Genomic DNA, 19,950 nt, shown 5'->3' with positions numbered 1-19,950 from the left:
GACCTGCCCCTAACCTGGGGTTCAGGCTCGGTGTGGGAGTGCATCGGAACGGGGGAGGCTGGCAACATAACCGAGCGGATCCAACAAAAATGAACAAGATTCAATAACCGAGGAAGTTGGGTAGTGAGTTACTACAGCGCCAGATGGTCAGAAATACACATTTCCCCTGGAGTTTATCAAAGTGGGTTTACCATTCCAAGATGGCGGGGGTGGGACAGCCAGTGTTCGGTTTCCTGAGCCCCCGCTCGTCCGCGACTCAGGCCGGCCGCATTTATTTTGGTCTTTTTCTTTTTGACGTTTCGGTGTCGATGGTGGGCCCGGTGCAGGGCGGGGCGGTGAGGCTGCGGTGGCGTTAGTGGGCCCATCTCGGGGCGGGGGTCGCGGGTGAAGCTCTGAACCGGGACCCACCTGTTGTATAATGAGATTATGGGCAACAGAGAAAAAATAATCATGATGTAGAGAATGTATTTATTAGACAAGGCAAGCTAGTAAATTCATTTCACAATTTTACAAAATCACAGACTGAACGTTTGAAAGAAGTAAACAAGGTACCTTGTACTTCAAATGTTCATGTTTTGTGATGTTTACTGAGGAGCAGAATGCAGTACCTCGGGACTGTATGATATAATGTGACTAATTGTGAAACTTAAAAGAGTTATGGCATTTAAGATACCAATTATTCAATACGGTCAAGTGCATCAGTAGCCCAAATGATGTTTCCAGGGTGTGGTATTTTTTATTCAGGTGTATTTTGCTGAAAATAGGTTATGTTCAACTAAAAGCAGATCCCATAGTGTTTTGCTGGTATCATAAAGGAAAACGTTTAAGCATCTTCAAGGTTCATTCGAATTTCTTATGGGATGGCACAATGGAATTTAGGAAGTGTATTAATATTGGAGTGAAATGGGAGTCAGACTTGTGGGACTTTTAAACATATTAGCTATTAAGCAGGATATGGCTGGACTAATCTAAAATTAATAATCCTGTTAAATGACTTATGCTCATTCTAGTTAATCAAACTAGGCTCTCAAGTTAAAGTTGTATTTTAAAGAGAAGACAGAGCAACTGTGAACCTTGTTTGATCAGTCGTACTGGTTGGTCACTCAGACTAGACTCAACTATTTAGTTTTAGTATGTTAGACTTGAGTACTGTGATGAAACACCCTGAAGTCTGGAATGTTTTAATGGCATAAAACATTAAAATTAAGTGTGAAGAAATGGATGATTAATTTTCCATCCTTCCATGTCCCAAAGAATGTACAGCAAGTAATTTTTACAATGCTTTGCATATCAATCATATGTTCAGATTTCTAGTCTTGCCGGTTACTTTTTTTCCATATGAGTGAAATTGTGAAATGTTTCTTTATAGCTTGGAAAGATAAAAGGGTTGTAGAACATAGAACAGTACAGGCCCTTTGGCCCACAATGCTGTGCCGACCTATTATCCTACTAAGATCAATCTACCCTGCATACCCTACATTTTACTATGTTCCATGTGCCTATCCAAGAGTCGCTTAAAAGTTTCTAAAGTATCTGACTCTACTACCACTACCGGCAGCGCATTCCACATGCCCACCACTCTGTGTAAAGATGTGAAAAGTACTTCAACTATACAATGACTGGCTATTGTGAAGGCAGTGGATAGCAGATTCAATTTGTCAAAATTACAAGTGAGGTTCTATACTCTTGATGTTCAGAAGATACAACATCCATTTAATATCAAATAGGTAATCAATAATTATACAACCTACAATAGCCATGAGTAAGAAAAGGTTACAGGTTCATGTTTCTGGCTTGAAATGTGCTGGAGAGGAAGAAATCTCTTAATGGGTGGCTACAAATCAATTGTTTGTGTGTGCTTTTCTTTTTACGTCACAAACCGTGAAACATCCTAAATGAGAGGCAAGTTGCGATATAATGTCTCAATTAATACAGGTTTTTGATTTTGTTTTAGAAATCACAGTCGTACGAATAAAATCTAAGTTGTATTTAGAATGGGGGGAATCTATTAATTTTACGTAAGTTGTTTAATAGCATGCAGGTGGTGGTCGCTAATTGGGCATTCAGTGCCCTGTCAATAGACAAACTGAAGGGAGATGTATGTTCGTTCTTGGAATAAGTTTGTGTTGAAAACAAATGTTATTTCACTTTATAAAATCTTACAGGTTCTGTGACTGTCCTATGGAAATTCTGACACTAGAATGTCTCGCCATCAATTCTTGTTTGAGCCAATAACATGCCACGCCTGGAATCAAGATCGGACACGTAAGTTAGAGAATCATAGAATCCCTACAGTGTGGAAACAGGCCATTCGGCCCAACAAGTCCACATCGCCCCTCTGAAGAGCATCCCACCCAGATCCTTTCCCCTATCCCTGCATTTCCCATGTCTAATGCACCTAACCTAAACATCCCTGAACACTACGGGCAATTTAGCATGGCCAGTTCACCTAGCTTGCACATCTTTGGACTGTGGGAGGAAACCGGAGCACCCGGAGGAAACCCATGCAGACAAGGGGAGAATGTGCAAACTCCACATAGACAATTGACTGAGGCTGGAACTGAACCCTGAACCCTGGTCCCTGGCGCTGTGAGGCAGCAGTGCTAACCACTGAGCCACATGAACCAGCCATAATAGCGAACTTTTAAGATAAAGTAGAAAGATTATTAGTTATGCTCATAGGTTGGTGTTTTTATGTTGAAAGCAATTTTACACTGATACTTATAATCAGCACAAAGTCTATACTTTATATCTCATATTCTAGAGTTAAGAAAGACCATCAGATAGCAACAAATGTAGGCCATTCAGACCATTAATTCCGCTGTGGCATTCTGTGAGATTTTCCAGATTATTGTTGAATTAAAATTCCACCATCTGTCGTGGCAGGATTCAAAGCCTTGTCCTCAGAACATTACCTGAGTATATGGGTTAACAGTCCAGTGATAATAGCACTAGGCCGTTGCCTTCCCTTGAATTGTGAAACTGCCAGATTACACCAGAAAATTATAGCATATTGACTTTGTTATATGGGCTCATTGGGAATGTATAAAAGCTGTATTTAATTAGTTCTGTGCTAACTTTTAACATATACAGAAAATGCTAGAGAAACTCAGCTCTGGCAGCATCTGTGGACAGAGAAACTTAGTTAATGTTTCGAGACTGGTATGACTCTTCTGAGCTAACTCTATCTAGGGATAAATATATAAACACTGGTGAGTTTTCCACTGCGCAAGATTATTAATACCAGTTTCCTTAAAATGCTGTTGATACATTTGCATGAATTGGTACATTTCAAGCTATGCCCTTACAACTAATGTGGCACAGTGGAGTAACCTTCAAATTATGGGAAAAAGAGTCAGTCACTCCTGTAGTACGCGTTTGTTGGCACGATATTTTGTCATGTTTCTGCTGCTTTCAGATTAAGCAATTTACTGAACTATTAGCTTCAAAAGCCTACAGATAATTAGGAGTTAGAAACAAATTAAAACTGGACCTTTTGGGGATTTTAAGGGTGAGAAATTATCAACTGGCTAAGATATGAAGGCTGGGAGGGTGTATGAGAGGAAAAAATCAAAAGGAACATACACTTATAAAGTTAATCAGTAAATTTGATTTGTTAAATGAAGGTAGGATTCCTGCAATAAAAGAATACCAATTCAGACTAAGATCATAAATTGTGATAGATGTTGAAGAAGTGCTTTACGTTGGTGTTTTACTCCAAAACAAATAATGCCTGTATGGTCTATGAAATTGCAGTTAAGCATATTATGTGATTATCTAGATTGCTATCATTGAAGAGTTGAGTATTCTGTTTCTATGATCGGATATCAGTTACACTTGCATACTTATTATTGGAAATCCAGGTGTTTATAACTGTACCTTCACCTCTGAGGATAAACCTACAACTTACTGGATCACTTGTGGAGAATGAATCGAGCAGTTCTTTGAAATAAAGGAATCTGTTTGATCTGGTCTACTAAAGCTATCCTTAGAAATCTCAAATTGAAAGTTCTGGGACCCTTCCTGACAGTGAAGATTGGATGATTAATGTGAATTTTTATTAGTTTTTTTTCTGATTTTGGCAGAGATAGCATTTAACCCCAGTAACTTTGGAGTTCCTGTTTATAAGAAAAATGGAAACCAGAGGTTGGAGAATCATGAACTGAAGGAGCATAATGGTCAAATAACAGGTACATAAACAGTTTGTTTCTGGGTCCAGATATTAATATTCCAAATTTATTTGAAGAATTTGAATTGTCCAGTATTGTAGCAAACCTGTACATTTTTGATATTGCACGTCAACTTGCAGAAACCTTTTGAGCTGATACTGTGGTAACTTGATTCAAAAATACTCCTAAATATCCATACTAATAAAGGCGGTTTATGATCCGTATTGATGTTATACTGTAAAAGTCAGACCTCTGAGTGAAACCTGGGTTGAGGGTGTAATTCTTTTCAATGTGGTGGTCTGCGACTAATTGCATTCACAGAAGTCTGCCACTGTACCTTTTAACACGAGGTAAAATGTCCCATTTGCCAGCACTTCCTATTCATATGCCTTTCAGTTGCCTTTTAAATGTTGTAATTGTACCAGTCTCTTCCACTTCCTATGGCAGCTCGTTTCAAACACGCAGCACCCTCTACGTGAAAAAGTTGCGCCATAGGTCCCTTTTAAAACTTTTCCCTCTCATTTTAAACCTATGCTGTCTAGTTTTGGACTTCATCACCCCATGGAAAAGACCTTGGCTGTTAACCTTATCCTTGCTCCTCATGATTTTCTAAATCCCTGTAACGTCACCCTTTGGCCTCCAACGCTCCAGGGAAAATAGCGCCAGCCTATTCAACCTCTCCGTATAGCTCAAACCCTACAACCTTGGCAACATCCTTGTAAATCTTTTCTGAACCCTTTCAAGTTTCACTACACCCTTCCTATAGCAGGGAGACCAGAACTGAATGCAGTAATCCAAAAGTGGCCTAACCAATGTCCCGTGCAGCCGCAACATGACCTCCCAACTCCTATAAATGAACTGATCAATACAGGCAAGCATATCAAACACCGCCTTCACTATCCTGTCTACTTGCGACTCCACTTTCAAGGAGCAGTGAACCTGAACTACAAGATCTCTTTGCTTAGCAGCACTCCCTAGGACCTTGACATTAAGTGTATAAGTCCTGCCCTGATTTGCCTTTCCAAAATGCAGCATCTCGCATTTGTCAAAATTAAACTCCATCTGCCACTCGCCGACCCATTGGCCCATCTGATCATGGTCCAAATGTACTCTTACTTAAGCTTCTTCACTGTCCTCTACACCATCAATTTTAGTGTCCTCTGCAAATTTACTAACCATACCTCCTATGTTCACATCCAAATCATTTATATGAATGATGAAAAGCATTGGCCCTGCACCAGTCCTTATGGTACACTGCTGGTCATGGGCCTCCAGTCTAGAAAGCAACTCCTATGATGTCACCGCTGCTCCACTGTTTAAAAAGAACAAGAAAGGGGAAAGACAGACGGAATGGAGAAGCCCTGGGTGAGGAACGCAGATACTGCCTATGCTGCCAACATCTTGAATTTCAACCCCCCCTCCCCTGACTCCCACATTTCTTCCTATCCCCTAACTCCTCCTGTCTCCCTCAAATCCTTCTTTTTCTCCCCAAAGCTGCCAACTCTCTTGACCCCACCGATTCCCTCGTTTCTTCCCTGACCAACCCCTAACCCTAGTCCTTTCAGTGAGTCCTTCATCGTTGCTTCCTTAAGTCCAAGATCTTTGAACGGTATCATAGCAGTTTAGAGACACATTTGTCGACTTTTCTTTTTATTCATTTTGCGGGATGTGGGTGTCACTGGCTGGCCAGCATTTCTTGCCCATTCCTCGTTGCCCTTGAGAAGGTGGTGGTGAGCTGCCTTCTCGAACCACTGCAGTCCTCCTGCTGTGGGTTGACCTACAAAGCTATTAGGGAAGGAATGCCAGGATTTTGACCCAGCGACAGTGAAGGAACGGCAAAATATTTCCAAGTCAGGGTGGTGAGTGATTTGGAGAGGAACTTGGAGGTGGTGGTGTTCCCATATATCTGCTGCCCTTGTCCTTCTAGATGGAAGTGGTCATGGGTTTGGAAGGTGCTGTCTGAGGATCTTTGGTGAGTTTTTGCAGTGCATCTTGTAGATAGTACACACTGCTGCTACTGAGCGTTGGTGGTGGAGGGAGTGAATGCTTGTGGGTGTAGTGCCAGTCAAGCGGGTGGCTTTGTCCTGGATGGTGTCAAGCTTCTTGAGTGTTGTTGGGGCTGCACTCATCCAGGCAAGAGGGGAGTATTCCATCACACTCCTGACTTGTGCCTTGTAGATGGTGGACAGGCTTTGAGGAGTCAGGAGATGAGTTACTCACCGCAGTATTCCCAGCTTCTGGCCTGCTTTTGTGGCCAGTCTATTAATGTGGTGAGTCCAGTAGAGTTTCTGATCAATGGTAACCCCCAGGATGTTGATAGTGGGTGATTCAATGATGGTAACCCATCGAATGTCAAGGAGCGATGGTTAGATTGTCTCTTATTGGTGATGGTCATAGCCTGGCATTTGTGTGGCGCGAATGTCACTTGCCACTTGTCAGCCCAAGCCTGGGTATTGTCCAGACCTTGTTGCATGTGAACATGGACTGCTTCAGTATCTGAGGAGTCACGAATGGTGCTGAACATTGTGCAGTAATCGGCGAACAACCCCACTTCTTACCTTATGATGGAGGGAAGGTCATTGATGAAGCAGTTGAAGATGGTCGGGCCTAGGACACTACCCTGAGGAACTCCTGCATAGATGTCCTGGAACTGAGATGATTGACCTCCCATAACCGCTACCATCTTCCTATGTGTCAGGTATGACTCCAGCCACCAGAGCGTTTGCCCCCTGATACCCATTGATTCTAGTTTTACTAGGGCTCCTTGATGCCACACTCGGTCGAATGCAGCCTTGATATTGAGGGCTGTCACTATCACCTCACCTCTGGAATTCAGCTCTTTTGTCCGTGTTTGAACCAAGGCTGTAATGACATCAGGAGCTGAGTGGCCCTGGCAGAACCCAAACTGGGCGTCACTGAGCAGGTGCTGTTTGATAGCACTGTTGATGACACCTTCCATCACTTTACTGATGATCGAGAGTTGACTGATGGAGTTGCAATTGGCCGGGTTGGATTTGTCCTGCTTTTTGTGTACAGGACATACTTGGGAAATTTTCCACATTGTCGGGTAGATACCAGTGTTGTAACTGTACTGGAACAACTTGACTAGGGGCGCGGCAAGTTCTGGAGCACAAGTCTTCAGTACTATTGCCGGAATGTTGTCAAGGCCGGTAGCCTTTGCAATATGCAATGTCTCCAACCATTTCTTGATATCACGTAGAGTGAATTGAATTGGCTGAAGACTGGTATCTGTAATGCTGGGAACCACTGGAGGAGGCCGAGATGGATCGTCCACTTGGCACTTCTGGCTGAAGATTGCTGTGAATGCTTCAGCCTTATCTTTTGCACTGATGTGCTGGGCTCTTCCGTCATTGAGGATGGGGATATTTGTGGAGCCGCCTCCTCCAGTGAGTTATATGATTGTCCTCCACCATTCATGACTGGATGTGGCAGGACTGCAGAGCTTAGATCTGATCTGTTGGATGTGGGATCGCTTAGCTCTGTCTATTACTTGCTGCTTTCGCTGTTTGGCGTGCAAGTAGTCCTGTTTGGTGGCTTCACAAGGTTGATACTTCATCTTCAGGTATGTCTGGTGCTGCTCCTGGCATGCCCTCGAGCAATCTTCATTAAACCAGGGTTGATCCCCACGCCTGATGGTAATGGTTGAATGGGGTATATGCCGGGCCATGAGGTTACAGATTGTGTTGGAGTACAATTCTGCTGTTGTTGATGGCCACAGTGCCTCATGGATGCCCAGTCTTGAGTTGCTCGATCTGCGCGAAGTCTGTCCCATTTAGCGCAGTGATAGTGCCACACAACATGATGGAGGTCCTTCTCACTGTGAAGGCGGGACTTCGTCTCCACAAGGACTGTGCGATGGTCACCCTTACCGATACTGTCATGGACAGATGCAACTGCAGCTGGCAGATTAATAAAGATGAGGTCAAGTATGTTGGTTCCCTCACCACCTGCCGCAGACCCAGTCTAGCAGCTATGTCCTTTAGGACCCAACCAGCTCGATCAGTAGTACTGGTGAGCCATCTTGATGGTGGACATTGAAATCCCCCACCCAGAGTACATTTTGTGCCCTTGCCATCCTCAGTCAGTAATACTTAAGCAATTCACTTCATCACTAAAAATGCTTTTGATTCAATGATAAATGAAGGCAAGGATGCTTTAAGGTAAATGTGAAGTCAGGAAGGTGCAAGTAGATGGCTATAATTGTATATGTTGACCACTCAGTTGTCTCTGATTTGCCATTATTTATCTAACATGTATCAGATGAACAAAAATTTCCTGCTACTAAGAATTGGGAAGACTGAAGTTAATGTTATTGGCCCTTACCACAAATCCCATTCCTTGTACACCATTTCCATCCTTGTCAATTGTATTTGTAAGAAGGTGGATGAATTAACCTAGTAAACAGTTATTAATGGATATGATGTAATTGGGATCACAGATCTGACTCCAGGGTACCTAGGATGGGAACTCCATGACCAGAGGTATTCAATTTTCAGGAAAGATAGATGGAAAGGAAAGGGAGGTGGGGTAGCATTGCTAGTTAAGGAGTGGATTAACATAATAGTAAGGGAAGACATCAGCCTGGACGATGTAGAATCTGCATGGGTGGAGCTGCAGAACACCAAAGGGAAAACAACATTAGTGGGAGTTGTGTACAGATCACAAACAGTAGTTGGGGACTGTATCAGGAAATTAGAGCTGCATGCTGTAAAGGTATAGCAGTTATTATGGATGACTTCAATCAAACTGACATCAATATGATGAAGGAGGATTTCCTGGAATGTATGAGAGATGGTTTCCTTGACCAATGTGTCAAGGAACCAAATAAAGAACAAGCTATCCTAGACTGGGTATTGTGTAATGAGAGAGGATTAATTAGCAACCTTGTGGTGCAGGATCCTTTGGTAGAATTCTTCATTAAGATGGAGTGTGACACAATTAAATCTGAAACTAGCACTTTGGACTTAAAGAAGGCTAACTTTGGTATGGGGTATGCATTGGCTAGGATAAGGTGGCCAACAATACTTAAGGGATTGATAATGATAGACATTTAAACAACACGTGTATGAACTTCAACATTTATACAACCCTGTCTGGCATAAGAGTAAAACGGGGAAGGTGGCTCAACCATGGCTAACAAGGAAAATCGGGGATAATATTAAAGCCAAAGAGGAGGCATATAAATTGGCCAGAAAATGCAGCAAACCTGAGGACAAGGAGAAATTTAAAATTCGTTGGAGGAGGACAAAGGGTTTAATTCAAAAAGGGAAGATAGAATATGAAAATAAGCTCGCGGAATATGTAAAAAGGTGAATTCATAACAGACAACAAAGAGATGACAGATCAGTTGAACAAATACATCGGATCTGTTTCCTCTAAGGAGGACACAAATAGCCTTCAGGAAATGCTAGGGGACAGAGGGTCAAGCATGAAGGAGGAACTGAAGAAAATACTTGTTAGTCAGGAAATGGTGTTGGAGAAATTGATGGGATTTAAACCCGATAAGTACCCAAGGCCTGATGCTCTGCGTCCCAGAGTACTTAAGGAAGTGGCCCTAGAAATAGCGGACACGTTGGTGATCATTTTTCTGGCATTCTGTAGACTCTGGAAGAGTTCCAATGGAATAGAGAGCAGCTAATGTCACCCCACTCTTTAAAAAAGGAGTGAGAGAGAAAATGGGGAATTATAGGCCGGTTAGCCTGACATCGGTGGTGGGGAAAAGCTGGAGCCAATATTAAGGATGTAGTAAAAGATGAGCATTTTGAAAGCGCTGATAGAATCGGCCTAAGTCAGCATGGATTAACTAAAGGGAAATCTTGCTTGACAAATATTCTGGAACTTTTGAGTGTATAAGGGTAAATCAGTAGCTGTTGTGTATTTGGCTGTTCTACGTTACAAAGGGACATTGATAGGATGCAGAGCTGGGCTGAGAAGTGGCAGATGGAGTTTAACCCTGAAAAGTGTGAGGTGATTCATTTTGGAAGGACAAATTTGAAAGCAGAATACAGGGTTAACGGAAAGATTCTTGGCAGTGTGGAGGAGCAGAGGGATCTCTAGGTTCGTGTCCACAATTCCCTGAAAGCTGCCGCCCAGGTGGATAGAGTTGTTAAGAAGGCGTATGCTGTGTTAGCTTTCATTAATAGAGGGATTGAGTTCAAGAGCCGTGAAGTTATGCTCCAGCTATACAAAAGCCTGGTTTGGCCTCATCAGGAGTATTGTGTCCAGTTCTGGTCGCCTCATTTCAGGAAAGATGTGGAAGTGTTGGAAAAGGTGCAGAGGAGATTTACCAGGATGTTGCCTGGAATGGAGGGAAGGTCTTACGAGGATAGGTTGAGAGAGCTAGGGCTTTTCTCTTTAGAACGACGAAGGATAAGAGGTGACTTGATAGAGGTGTACAAAATGATCAGAGGTATAGATAGAGTGGGTATCCAGAGACTTCTTCCTAGGGTGGAGGCAGCTATTACGAGGGGGCATAGTTTTAAAGCGAGTGGAGATAGATATAGGGGAGATGTCAGAGGTAGGTTCTTTACTCAGTTCTTTATCAGTGGTAGGGGTGTGAAACGCATTGCCGGAGAGGGTAGTGGAGTTGGCCTCATTAGGGGCATTTAAGCAACTAGTGGATAGGCATATGGATGATAGTATAAGGTAGGGGTGGAGGTCAGATAGACCTCAGGTTTAGGGTAAAAGTTCGGCACAATATCGTGGGCCGAAGGGCCTGTACTGTGCTGTACAGTTCTATGTTCTATGGACTTTCAAAAGGCTTTTGGCAGGGTTCCACAAGATTAGTAAGGAAAACTAAAGCTAAAGTATCAAAGGTAGTGTATTGATGTGAATAGAGAACTGGTTGGCAGACAGGAAGTAGAGAGTTAGAAAAAACGGATCCTTTTCAGAGCGGCAGGCAGTGACAGCTGTGGTCCCACAGGGTTCAGTGCAGGGACCCCAGCTGTTCACAATATAGATTAACGATTTGGATGACGGAAGTGAATGCAATATCTCTAAATTTGCAGATGACACTGAACTAGGTGGCAATGTGTGCTGTGAGGGGGATGCTATGAGGCTGCAGGGTGACTTGGACAGACTAGCTGTGCGGGCAAATTTTTGGCAGGTGCAATATAATGTTTGGTAAATGTAAGTTTTACACTTCGGTAGCAAAAACAGGAAGGCAGATCATTACCTGAATGGTGGCAGTTTAAGAAAAGGTGGGGTGCAAAGAGACTTGGGTATCATGGTGGAACAGTTGCTGAAGGTTGGCATGCAGGTGCAGTGGGCAGTGAGCAAAGCTAATGGCATGTTGGCCTTCATAGTGAGAGGATTTGAGTATCAGAATAAGGATGTCTTGCTGCAGTTATACAGGGCCTTGGTGAGGCCATACCTTGAGTATTGTGTACAGTTTTAGTCTCCTAGCCAAAGGAGGACATTTTTGCTATTGAGGGAGTCCAGTGAAGGTTCACCAGACTGATTCCTGGAAGCAGGACTGCTTATGAAGGATCGACTGGGCTTGTATTTGCTGGAATTTAGAAGAATGAAGGGGGGATCTCATAGAAGCATATAAAATCCTGATGGGACTGAACAGGCTAGATGCGAGAAGAATGTTCCTGAGGATAGGGAAGCCCAGAACTAGGATTCACGGTCTAAGAATAAAGGGTAAGCCATTCGGAACTGAGATGAGGAAGAAATTCTTCACTCAGAGTTGTGAATCTGTGTAATTCTATCCCACAGGAGGCCATCGAAGCTAGTTCATTAGATATATTCCAGAGTGAGTTGGATGTGGCCCTTGCAGCGAAAGGGATCAAGGGGTATGGGGAGAGAGCGGGAATGAGATTCAGAGATTGCCTGTTCATCCATGATCGTATTGAATGGTGGTTCAGGCTCAAATGGCTGAATGGCTTACTCCTGCACCTATTTTCTATGTTTCTATACAAACTGATTGAAATGTTCAGAACCTCCTTGGGTGTGTCCCAAGAGAAGATTCTGACCACATATTCAAACAGTCAGCAAAGCAGTGTATTTCCTGCTGCACAACATTGCACGACTGCTTGCCCTCACCTGTGTTGCTACTAAAAAGTTCAACCATACTTTTCTTACCTCTCGACTTGATTATTCTAATGCTTTCCTGGCAAGCTTTCCATTTGATACCTAGTGTTGTCTTGTGTTCATCCTAAATTCTGATGCCTGATCTTTACTCTCCTTAAATCTAATTCACTCATCACGTTTTGTTTTCTGACCTTCACCAGCTCCCCTCTGATGGCCTCAATTTAAAACTATTCATTCTTGTTTTCACACATCCCTATCTGGTGTCCCCCTTCGCAATCTGTGTAATTGTGAAGGCCTCACCTTCTTGATTTTACCCCATACTTTGTGACGTGGTGATTTACAGATTAGAGACATGACTGGCGGTGGTTTAATGAGAGAGCAGCCCTATGTTCTTCTTGGATTATAATCACTTAAACTCCTGGTAATTTAGATAATCTATGCCCATTGAAGTAGTTATTCAAAGTTAAATGAATCAAACCAAATCTGTTTAATTTTCAAGTGCTAATGTTGGGCATTTTTATTAAAGTTATCCAAGACTTAATCATAAACCATACTTAAACGTAAATCACTTTCCAGTCTTGCCTGCAAGATTGCTTGCTAAAAATTAAAATTTACTGTTTAATGAGTGAGGCAATCGGAAATACTAATACCTGAGAATACTTCAGTCTGATTGCAGGTTTACTAATGTCAAGCAGAATAACCAGACTAAAATTCTTCAGTATAAGTTTTAGGTTTTGGCTCCGGGACAACTGAATTAATTGAGTGTAGTGTACCTATTCTGTTATTAAAAAATTCTGATAAACTTTTTCTGGTGAAATGGCACTATTTGCACGATTCAGCAAAATCACATTTCTTATTATGTAAGATGAAGGGTTTGAAATTTGTGTTTAGCAGAGGTGCAAAATAGGTGGTGAGGAATCAGCAACCACTTTACACTGTCTAATTTACTCTTTGAAGTCAACAGTAATGTTCAAGTGTCGTTAGGTTACTTTGATCAAGTTGAACATGATCACTGGCAAATGTGGCATGTTTTTCATTTAGTATTTTTCTGTAAAGAATAAATTGTACTGATCCCATCAGAATTGTTTTGTGTATGTTTGGTCACTGTATTAAAAAAGCTACCTAAAGATTCATACAAAATCTTGCCTAACCATGTTACAGTGCTGCACCTTCTCTGGATTTGACAGAGGACATTCACTCAACTGCTGTGCTGCTCTCTCATTGTCAGTATCGTGAATCTTGCTTGGTCACCTAGGACATGGAGGTCTTGATATCAATACATGAGCGGTCATGATCCTCTCCCGCTAAGGCAAGGATCTTCTCGGGGGGTGGAGGAGATAAATGTTGCGCGCCCCCCCCATCCATCTTGGCACACTGTTCCCTCATGGGCTATTTTCTCCTGAAATGAGTGGAGGGAAGGATTGTAAGGGATGAAATTGGCTGGCACAGCTATTACTGTTGGTGCAGGTGGAGGAAAAGTCACGAGGTATTATAAGAGAACGAGTAGGAAATGCAGAGGGCATGTACAACTAGTAGACTGCTTTCTATGCTCAGTTTGAACAGAATGCCAGTGGCGTGGTGACGCCTGCCCCAACATCCTTGGCCACACCTGTTCCCTCAGTCACCACTGCAGACATTGGATTGGTCTTCCTGGCTGTCAACCCAAGGAAAGTGACGGGCCCAGACGGTGTCCCCGGCTAAGCACTTGGATCCTGTGTGGACCAACTGGCAGAGGTATTCACTGACATCTTCAACTTCTCCCTCCTACAAGCCGAAGTCCCCACCTGCTTCAAGAAGACCACCATCATCCCTGTACGTAAGAAAACACATGCAGTGTGTCTAAATGATTATTGCCCAGGGCTCTGACCTCAATAACCACAAAGTGTCTTAAGAAGCTGGTCATGGCCCACATCAACTCCACTCTCCCAGCCTCCTTCATCTCCTACAATTTGCTTACTGACGTGACAGATTCACTGTGGATGCCATACCCCTAGCCCTGCACTCATCCCTGGAACATCTGGACAACAGGAACACCTATGCCAGACTCCTGCTCATTGACTACAGCTCTACCTTCAACACCATTATCCCCTCCAGACTGATCTCAAAACTCCGTGACCTTGGTCTCAGCTCCCCCCTCTGCAACTGGAATCTCTGCTTTCTGAGCCACAGACCGCAATCAGTAAAGATAGGTAACTGCACCTCCTCCACAATAACACTCAACGCTGGTGCCCTCAAGGATGAGTCTTCAGCCCCCTACTGTATTCACTGTATTCCCTGTACAACCAGGACTGTTGCCAAATTCCAAACAAACGCCACTTACAAATTCACTGACAACACCACCTTAGTAGGACAGATATCTAACAATGACGAGTCAAACTACAGAAGGGAGATAGAGGACTTGGTGATGCAGTGTGATGAAAACACCCTATCTCTCAACATTGACAGAACTAAAGAACTAATTGTTGACTTCGGAAAGAAAGGAAGAGAACACACCCCCATCTACATCAATGGAACTGAGGTTGAGAGGCTGGAGAGTGTCAAGATCCTCGGAGTGGTGATAACCAACAGCCTGTCCTGGACTTCCCACACATGCAATGGTCAAGAAGGCACAACAACACCTGTTCTTCGTCAGGCGGCTCAGGGAATTTGGCATGTCCATAAGGAGCTTCACCACCTTGTACGGATGCACCATTGAAAACATACTGTCCAGGTGCATAACGGCCTGGTTTGGCAGCTGCTCTGCCCAAGATGTAAAAAACTACAGAAGGTGGTGTACACAGTCCAAACCATCACAGAAGCCAACCTTGCATCCAAAGACTCCATTTACACATCTCGTTGCTGCGGAAAGGCTGCCAACATCAGCAAAGATCCATTGCACCCCGGTAATGAGCTCCTACAACCCCTTCCCTCAGGCAGAAGACATAGAAGCCTGAACACGTGCACCAGCGGGTTCTGTAACAGCTTCTTCCTAGCTGTTAATAGACCGATGAATGGACTCTAGCCTCAAATAATGCTGATCTTGCTAATGTTGATCTTGCCGAGTGCAGGCCTTGTGCAATGTAACCTGTATGCCTCTGTCTTTTTACAACCTCCTGATCTGTACATCCTTGCTTACTATGACCTGCCTGCACTGCTAATCAAACAAAGCTTTTCACTGTACTTGGGTACGCGTGACAATAAATCAATCAGTGGGGAGGTGTTGGGATGGGTGGGAGCAATTGATCAAAGATGCTACATACAATGGTGACAGAGTGGTGGACCATGAGCTTTGGTGAAAGGTGGTTGCATTGGCAGAGTTAGGGTGAATGTAAGTCTGCAAAGAGAAAGTAGCACTTACTCTTACAAAACAGAGAATGTCATCAACATTCTTCCTGCCTTGGGCATTCCTCCAGACCATAAACATTGCACGGACCTGGTGGGCAACTTCAGACCAGGCTGGCAGCATCTGCTGCCATGGCCAACTCTGGCATTCCTGAGTGAAGGGGATGACTTTCCTCTCTACCACGCAATTCAGCAGACCTTCCACTTCCCTGTCAACAGATCAGGCTACCGACTTCCCTTTCTCAGTCATGTCCTTTAGAATTATGCAGCAGCACACTGTGAATGGCAGTTCCTGGCTTTCTGTGATTGACCTGGTTCACAATTGCGATTACATATGGTGCCAAGCAGACACATGCCAGATGGTCCTGGTAATGGTGAGTGCATAATATGGCAGGCATGGTACATACGTAATGTGGTGAGCAGTGGGGCTCACTAGAGCTCACAGAGAAACCCTTCATGAAACTCCCTAAAACTGACATTTAGTCAATTCTGGTAAATTCAGCACAACATTCTAATATGTTTAAATTCTTCTTGAGCATACTTTGCTGCAAGAGTACCTCAATTCTGTGTTTAAAAACAAAAAAAACTGGGTAGGAGGGAAGTAGTTTTGAACAGATCTCCATTGTGGGAGTAAATCTCACTCTCACTCCACTTGCATTGCAGAATTTAAAGCTTGCAAAATTATTATTATAATTTTTTTTCATAGAAGCAAAACTATTATCTCGTATGCAAAGTGCCTACCCTTTTGCAACTTATTCTTGAGGTCGAGTACATGGGCAGTTTGATAATGCTGTCACTTTAAAAAGGTTGCTTTGCCCTGGGTTGTTTTTGTTTTGAAGAGAGGTTGTAAAGGCAGAGGTCTCGAAGTGGCCACTGCAAACGGCCTAAGTCAATAATTTCGGAGACCTTTAGTTTTTTTCAAACAGTTCTAACAATGGAAGGGAAGTGGCCAGTTCTCTTAATCAGGCTTTCTAGTTTATTTTAGCTGTAGCAATCAGAAGCTGTTTGGGTCCCAGCAGGATTGGAGCTTCAGTAAAGGATTCCTAGCTGCTACTGTGAAATCTCTGTTAATGTTTCCTCCTGGATTGTAGAACTGCATGTAAGAATCTATGTCTAAATTTACCTTTTTGCCAAAGGGTATGTTTATGGGATGTTAGTATATTGGACCAGTTAGTTAGTAATAGGTACCGATCTGTTATTTGGTTGAATTTTTCGATGGTTGTTATTCTAAATGACTCTTAACAATAGTGTTTAGATAAATTGTGTTTTGCTTAACATCAAGTAGTTTGACCAGTTCCATCACATCTGGAACATGCACTTCACATTAACCTTTAAAATAAGAAACAGTTAGGGTCTAGTTTCCCTTCTTAAAATATTTTGAGGGTGTTGGGTCTGTTCCATAACTGGCAATGCCAAATTATTCAACCAATAAATGAAATGTCAAAATCTGTCCACTTAATATATTTGCTCACCTTCATTTCAGTTACCAGCATATGTAATTTCCAGGGTAATACTAACCACAGCATCTTTTGCTCAGTTCAGTGGAACATTAACAATACAGTGACATTGTCCATTTCCATTAAATAATATTTTTCTATTCTTTTTGGAATATCATAGTGGCCTTAGGCCTGCCTCTGGCCAGGATTTAGTGCAAGAAGCAGGAACCCACTAGTCAGAGCAGGGAAGGGACCCTGTGTTGCTTTTGTGGAGAGTGCTGTTTAAATGTCCAACTGGCCAGTGTCAGGGTATCAAACCAACAGACGGTCCGAAATCCTGGCCCCAATAGCTGCTGGCAGCTCCCCACTGCATGCAGTGCTAATGGGTCCAGTGGCTGCTGCCTGGTAACGTTCCAGCCTCAGGATCACCACTGGATCCCTGGCCACATGGTTAGTGGGGAAGGATGCAGGGGGGCATGGGGATTGCCAGAAATCACCATGTTGCCAAGACAGCACTGGAGTGTGGCAATTCTTTGGTGAGCTGTCCCCAGCAGATCTTTTCCTTATATCTCTTATCAGTCTGTTCTTTTAAACCTCAATTTTGAGTGTCAGAATTACTAACAATGGTTTCAAATCTATGTTCAGGTCTGGAGATCCTTCGACCTACGAGAACAACCAGCAGCACCTGGAGTGCCCGACCGAATGAACCGATGGGGCTGGACTGCCAACGGTGGAGCAACAATCACGTGCCCACAGAGACCATACATTTACAGGCTTCTCAAAGGCCTGACCTACCCGATCCCATTGACCTCCTGAAGGCTGCAACCATTGTCCAGGACCCCACCGGACACAACCACGTACCTTCCGGAACAGCAGATCTCCCTCAACAGCTGAAAGGTCCGAAACCCAGGAAACGTGGGAGACGTGCTGGCCTGCAGACAAGAGCAAAAGAACGTGGTTTCAAGTCCCCCCTGCCCACCATACTCCTGGCAAATATCCAAGCTATTGAAAACAAACTAGATGAACTTAAGTCTAGACTTACAGTTCAAAGGGAATTGAGAGACTGCTGTGTGCTCTGTTTTACAGAGACATGGCTCACTCGTGCTACGCCTGACTCTATCTTACAACCTGAGGGTTTCTCAATTCACCGGATGGACCGCTCAGCCGCCTTGGGCAAGGGAACGGGTGGTGGGGTCTGCCTCCTAATCAACAACTCTTGGTGCTTAGATGTGGTGAACCTGGTGAGTTACTGCTCTCTGCACCTTGAATATCTAATGGTGAAGTGTTGTCCTCCCTACCTGCCACAGGAGTTCACCTCTGCTATTATAACAGCAGTTTACATCCCACCCGATGCAGAAGTGAAGAATGCGCTTCATGAAATTTGCATCACTACAAATAGCCTTGAGATGGAATACCCCGAGGCTTTGTTCATTGTAATCGGTAACTTCAACCAGGCCAATCTCACGAGTGTGCTTCCCAAATACCATCAACACATCACTTGTCCCACCAAAGGTCCAGATATCCTTGACCATTGCTACACAACCATCAAAGACGCCTATCGCTCCAAACCCCGCCAGTACTTTGGAATATCAGACCGCAATGCTGTTCTCCTTCTCCCGACTTGCAAGTAGAAACTGAAGCATGAGGACTCTTCTTACACAAATATTATTATTAAAAGCTCATTACTTTAAAAAAGAAAACGTTTTGCTTCCATTCCTTTACAACACCCATTCATGAACAGGCCAGCACTTGTAGCTCTTGGTGTGGTTGGTGAGTTGCTTTCTTGATCATCCTCAGTCCATCTCATGAAAGTATTTACTAAATTCCACCTTCTTATAACTAAACACTTTGGATTGATTTCATCTATTGATAGTTTGTATTTCACAAGTGATTAAAATCTAGTTCCTGACCTTTCAAAGCAATTGCTGTGACTACACCTGAGAAATATTTAAATGCCGGAGGAGAATTGTGCAGCATGTGGAAGTTGTGAAACTCCTATGTAAATGTGAGAGAATGAGAAGGAAAGAGAAGATGGGGAAAAAAGGAAGGAGTGAAAAGGTTGCAAGAGAAGAAAATGCCAGTGAGAAAGAAAGGTAAAAAACAACAGAGCTTTTTAAAATCAATCTTCATAACATTAGGACATTCCCATTTGGTTCACAGTCAATGAAATGCTTCTGAGGTGTCGTCATTGGTTCAGCAACTGGATTTCAATCTTTCTTCTTTTTTGTTCTTATTTTTTTCATCCTGTTTCTAGCATCCTTTCTGATGGTTTTCTTCTTCCTCTATTTTGAGCATTGTTGCTTTGTTAATAAATAGTTATTGTTTAGTTTGTTGGGTACAATGATACAAAACCAAAATAATGAAGGTAAAAATCTGAAATAACATAAAATGCTGGAAATATTCAGTGGATCAGACACAATGCCTATGACCAATGACCTTTCATCAGAATTGTAAATTTGTGACTTTGGTGGAAAGGACATCTGGATGGAAACTCAAAACAGGATTTCAAGAATGCAAGCTGTATGAAGTTGTTGACTTGCTCTCCAAGCTGGCTTGTTTTTGTTCCGATGTTTCATCACCATGCTCGGTGACATCATCAGTGGAGCCTCCGATGAAGCGATGTTATTCTACTCCGCTTGGAATTTATACTGTCTGGTCCGTTATGGTGAGTATTGTTATTTCCGGTTTTGATCTGTATGCGTTTGTATATGGGGTCCAATTCCATATGTACATTCAGACAACGAAGGCCATCAGTTTAAGTGGGACAAAGTAACCATAGTAGCCCAAGCCAAACATAGACACGCATGGGAATTCCTAGAGGCATGGTTCTCCACCCATACTTCAATCAACAAACATATAGAATTGGACTCCATGTACTAACCCATACAGATCAAAACCAGAAATGACAGTACTCACCATAACGGTCCGGACAGTTTAAATTCCAAGTGGAGTAGAATAACATCGCTTCA

The 19,950-nt window shown here is 43.1% G+C and overlaps 1 protein-coding gene across 2 annotated transcripts; it reads left to right on the top strand.

The window, feature by feature from the left end:
* LOC109913067 lies at nt 1–18,681 on the top strand. Of its 2 annotated transcripts, XM_048609400.1 has the most exons (4): nt 1–181; nt 2,166–2,265; nt 4,086–4,190; nt 17,627–18,681. In XM_048609400.1, the coding sequence occupies exons 2-4, from the start codon at nt 2,202–2,204 to the stop codon at nt 18,610–18,612; spliced, it is 1,155 nt and encodes a 384-aa protein (XP_048465357.1). In that variant the 5' UTR covers nt 1–181; nt 2,166–2,201; the 3' UTR covers nt 18,613–18,681. The 2 variants fall into 2 exon arrangements, with proteins under 2 accessions (XP_048465357.1, XP_048465358.1); XM_048609401.1 differs by lacking the exon at nt 4,086–4,190 and having other exon boundaries at nt 8–181.
* The last annotated feature ends 1,269 nt before the right edge of the window (nt 18,682–19,950 follow it).

This window comes from Rhincodon typus, chromosome 21 (assembly GCF_021869965.1).
Source record: "Rhincodon typus isolate 14 chromosome 21, sRhiTyp1.1, whole genome shotgun sequence".
NCBI classification, from domain to species: domain Eukaryota; kingdom Metazoa; phylum Chordata; class Chondrichthyes; order Orectolobiformes; family Rhincodontidae; genus Rhincodon; species Rhincodon typus.
This window is presented reverse-complemented; position numbering and strand designations above follow the sequence as displayed.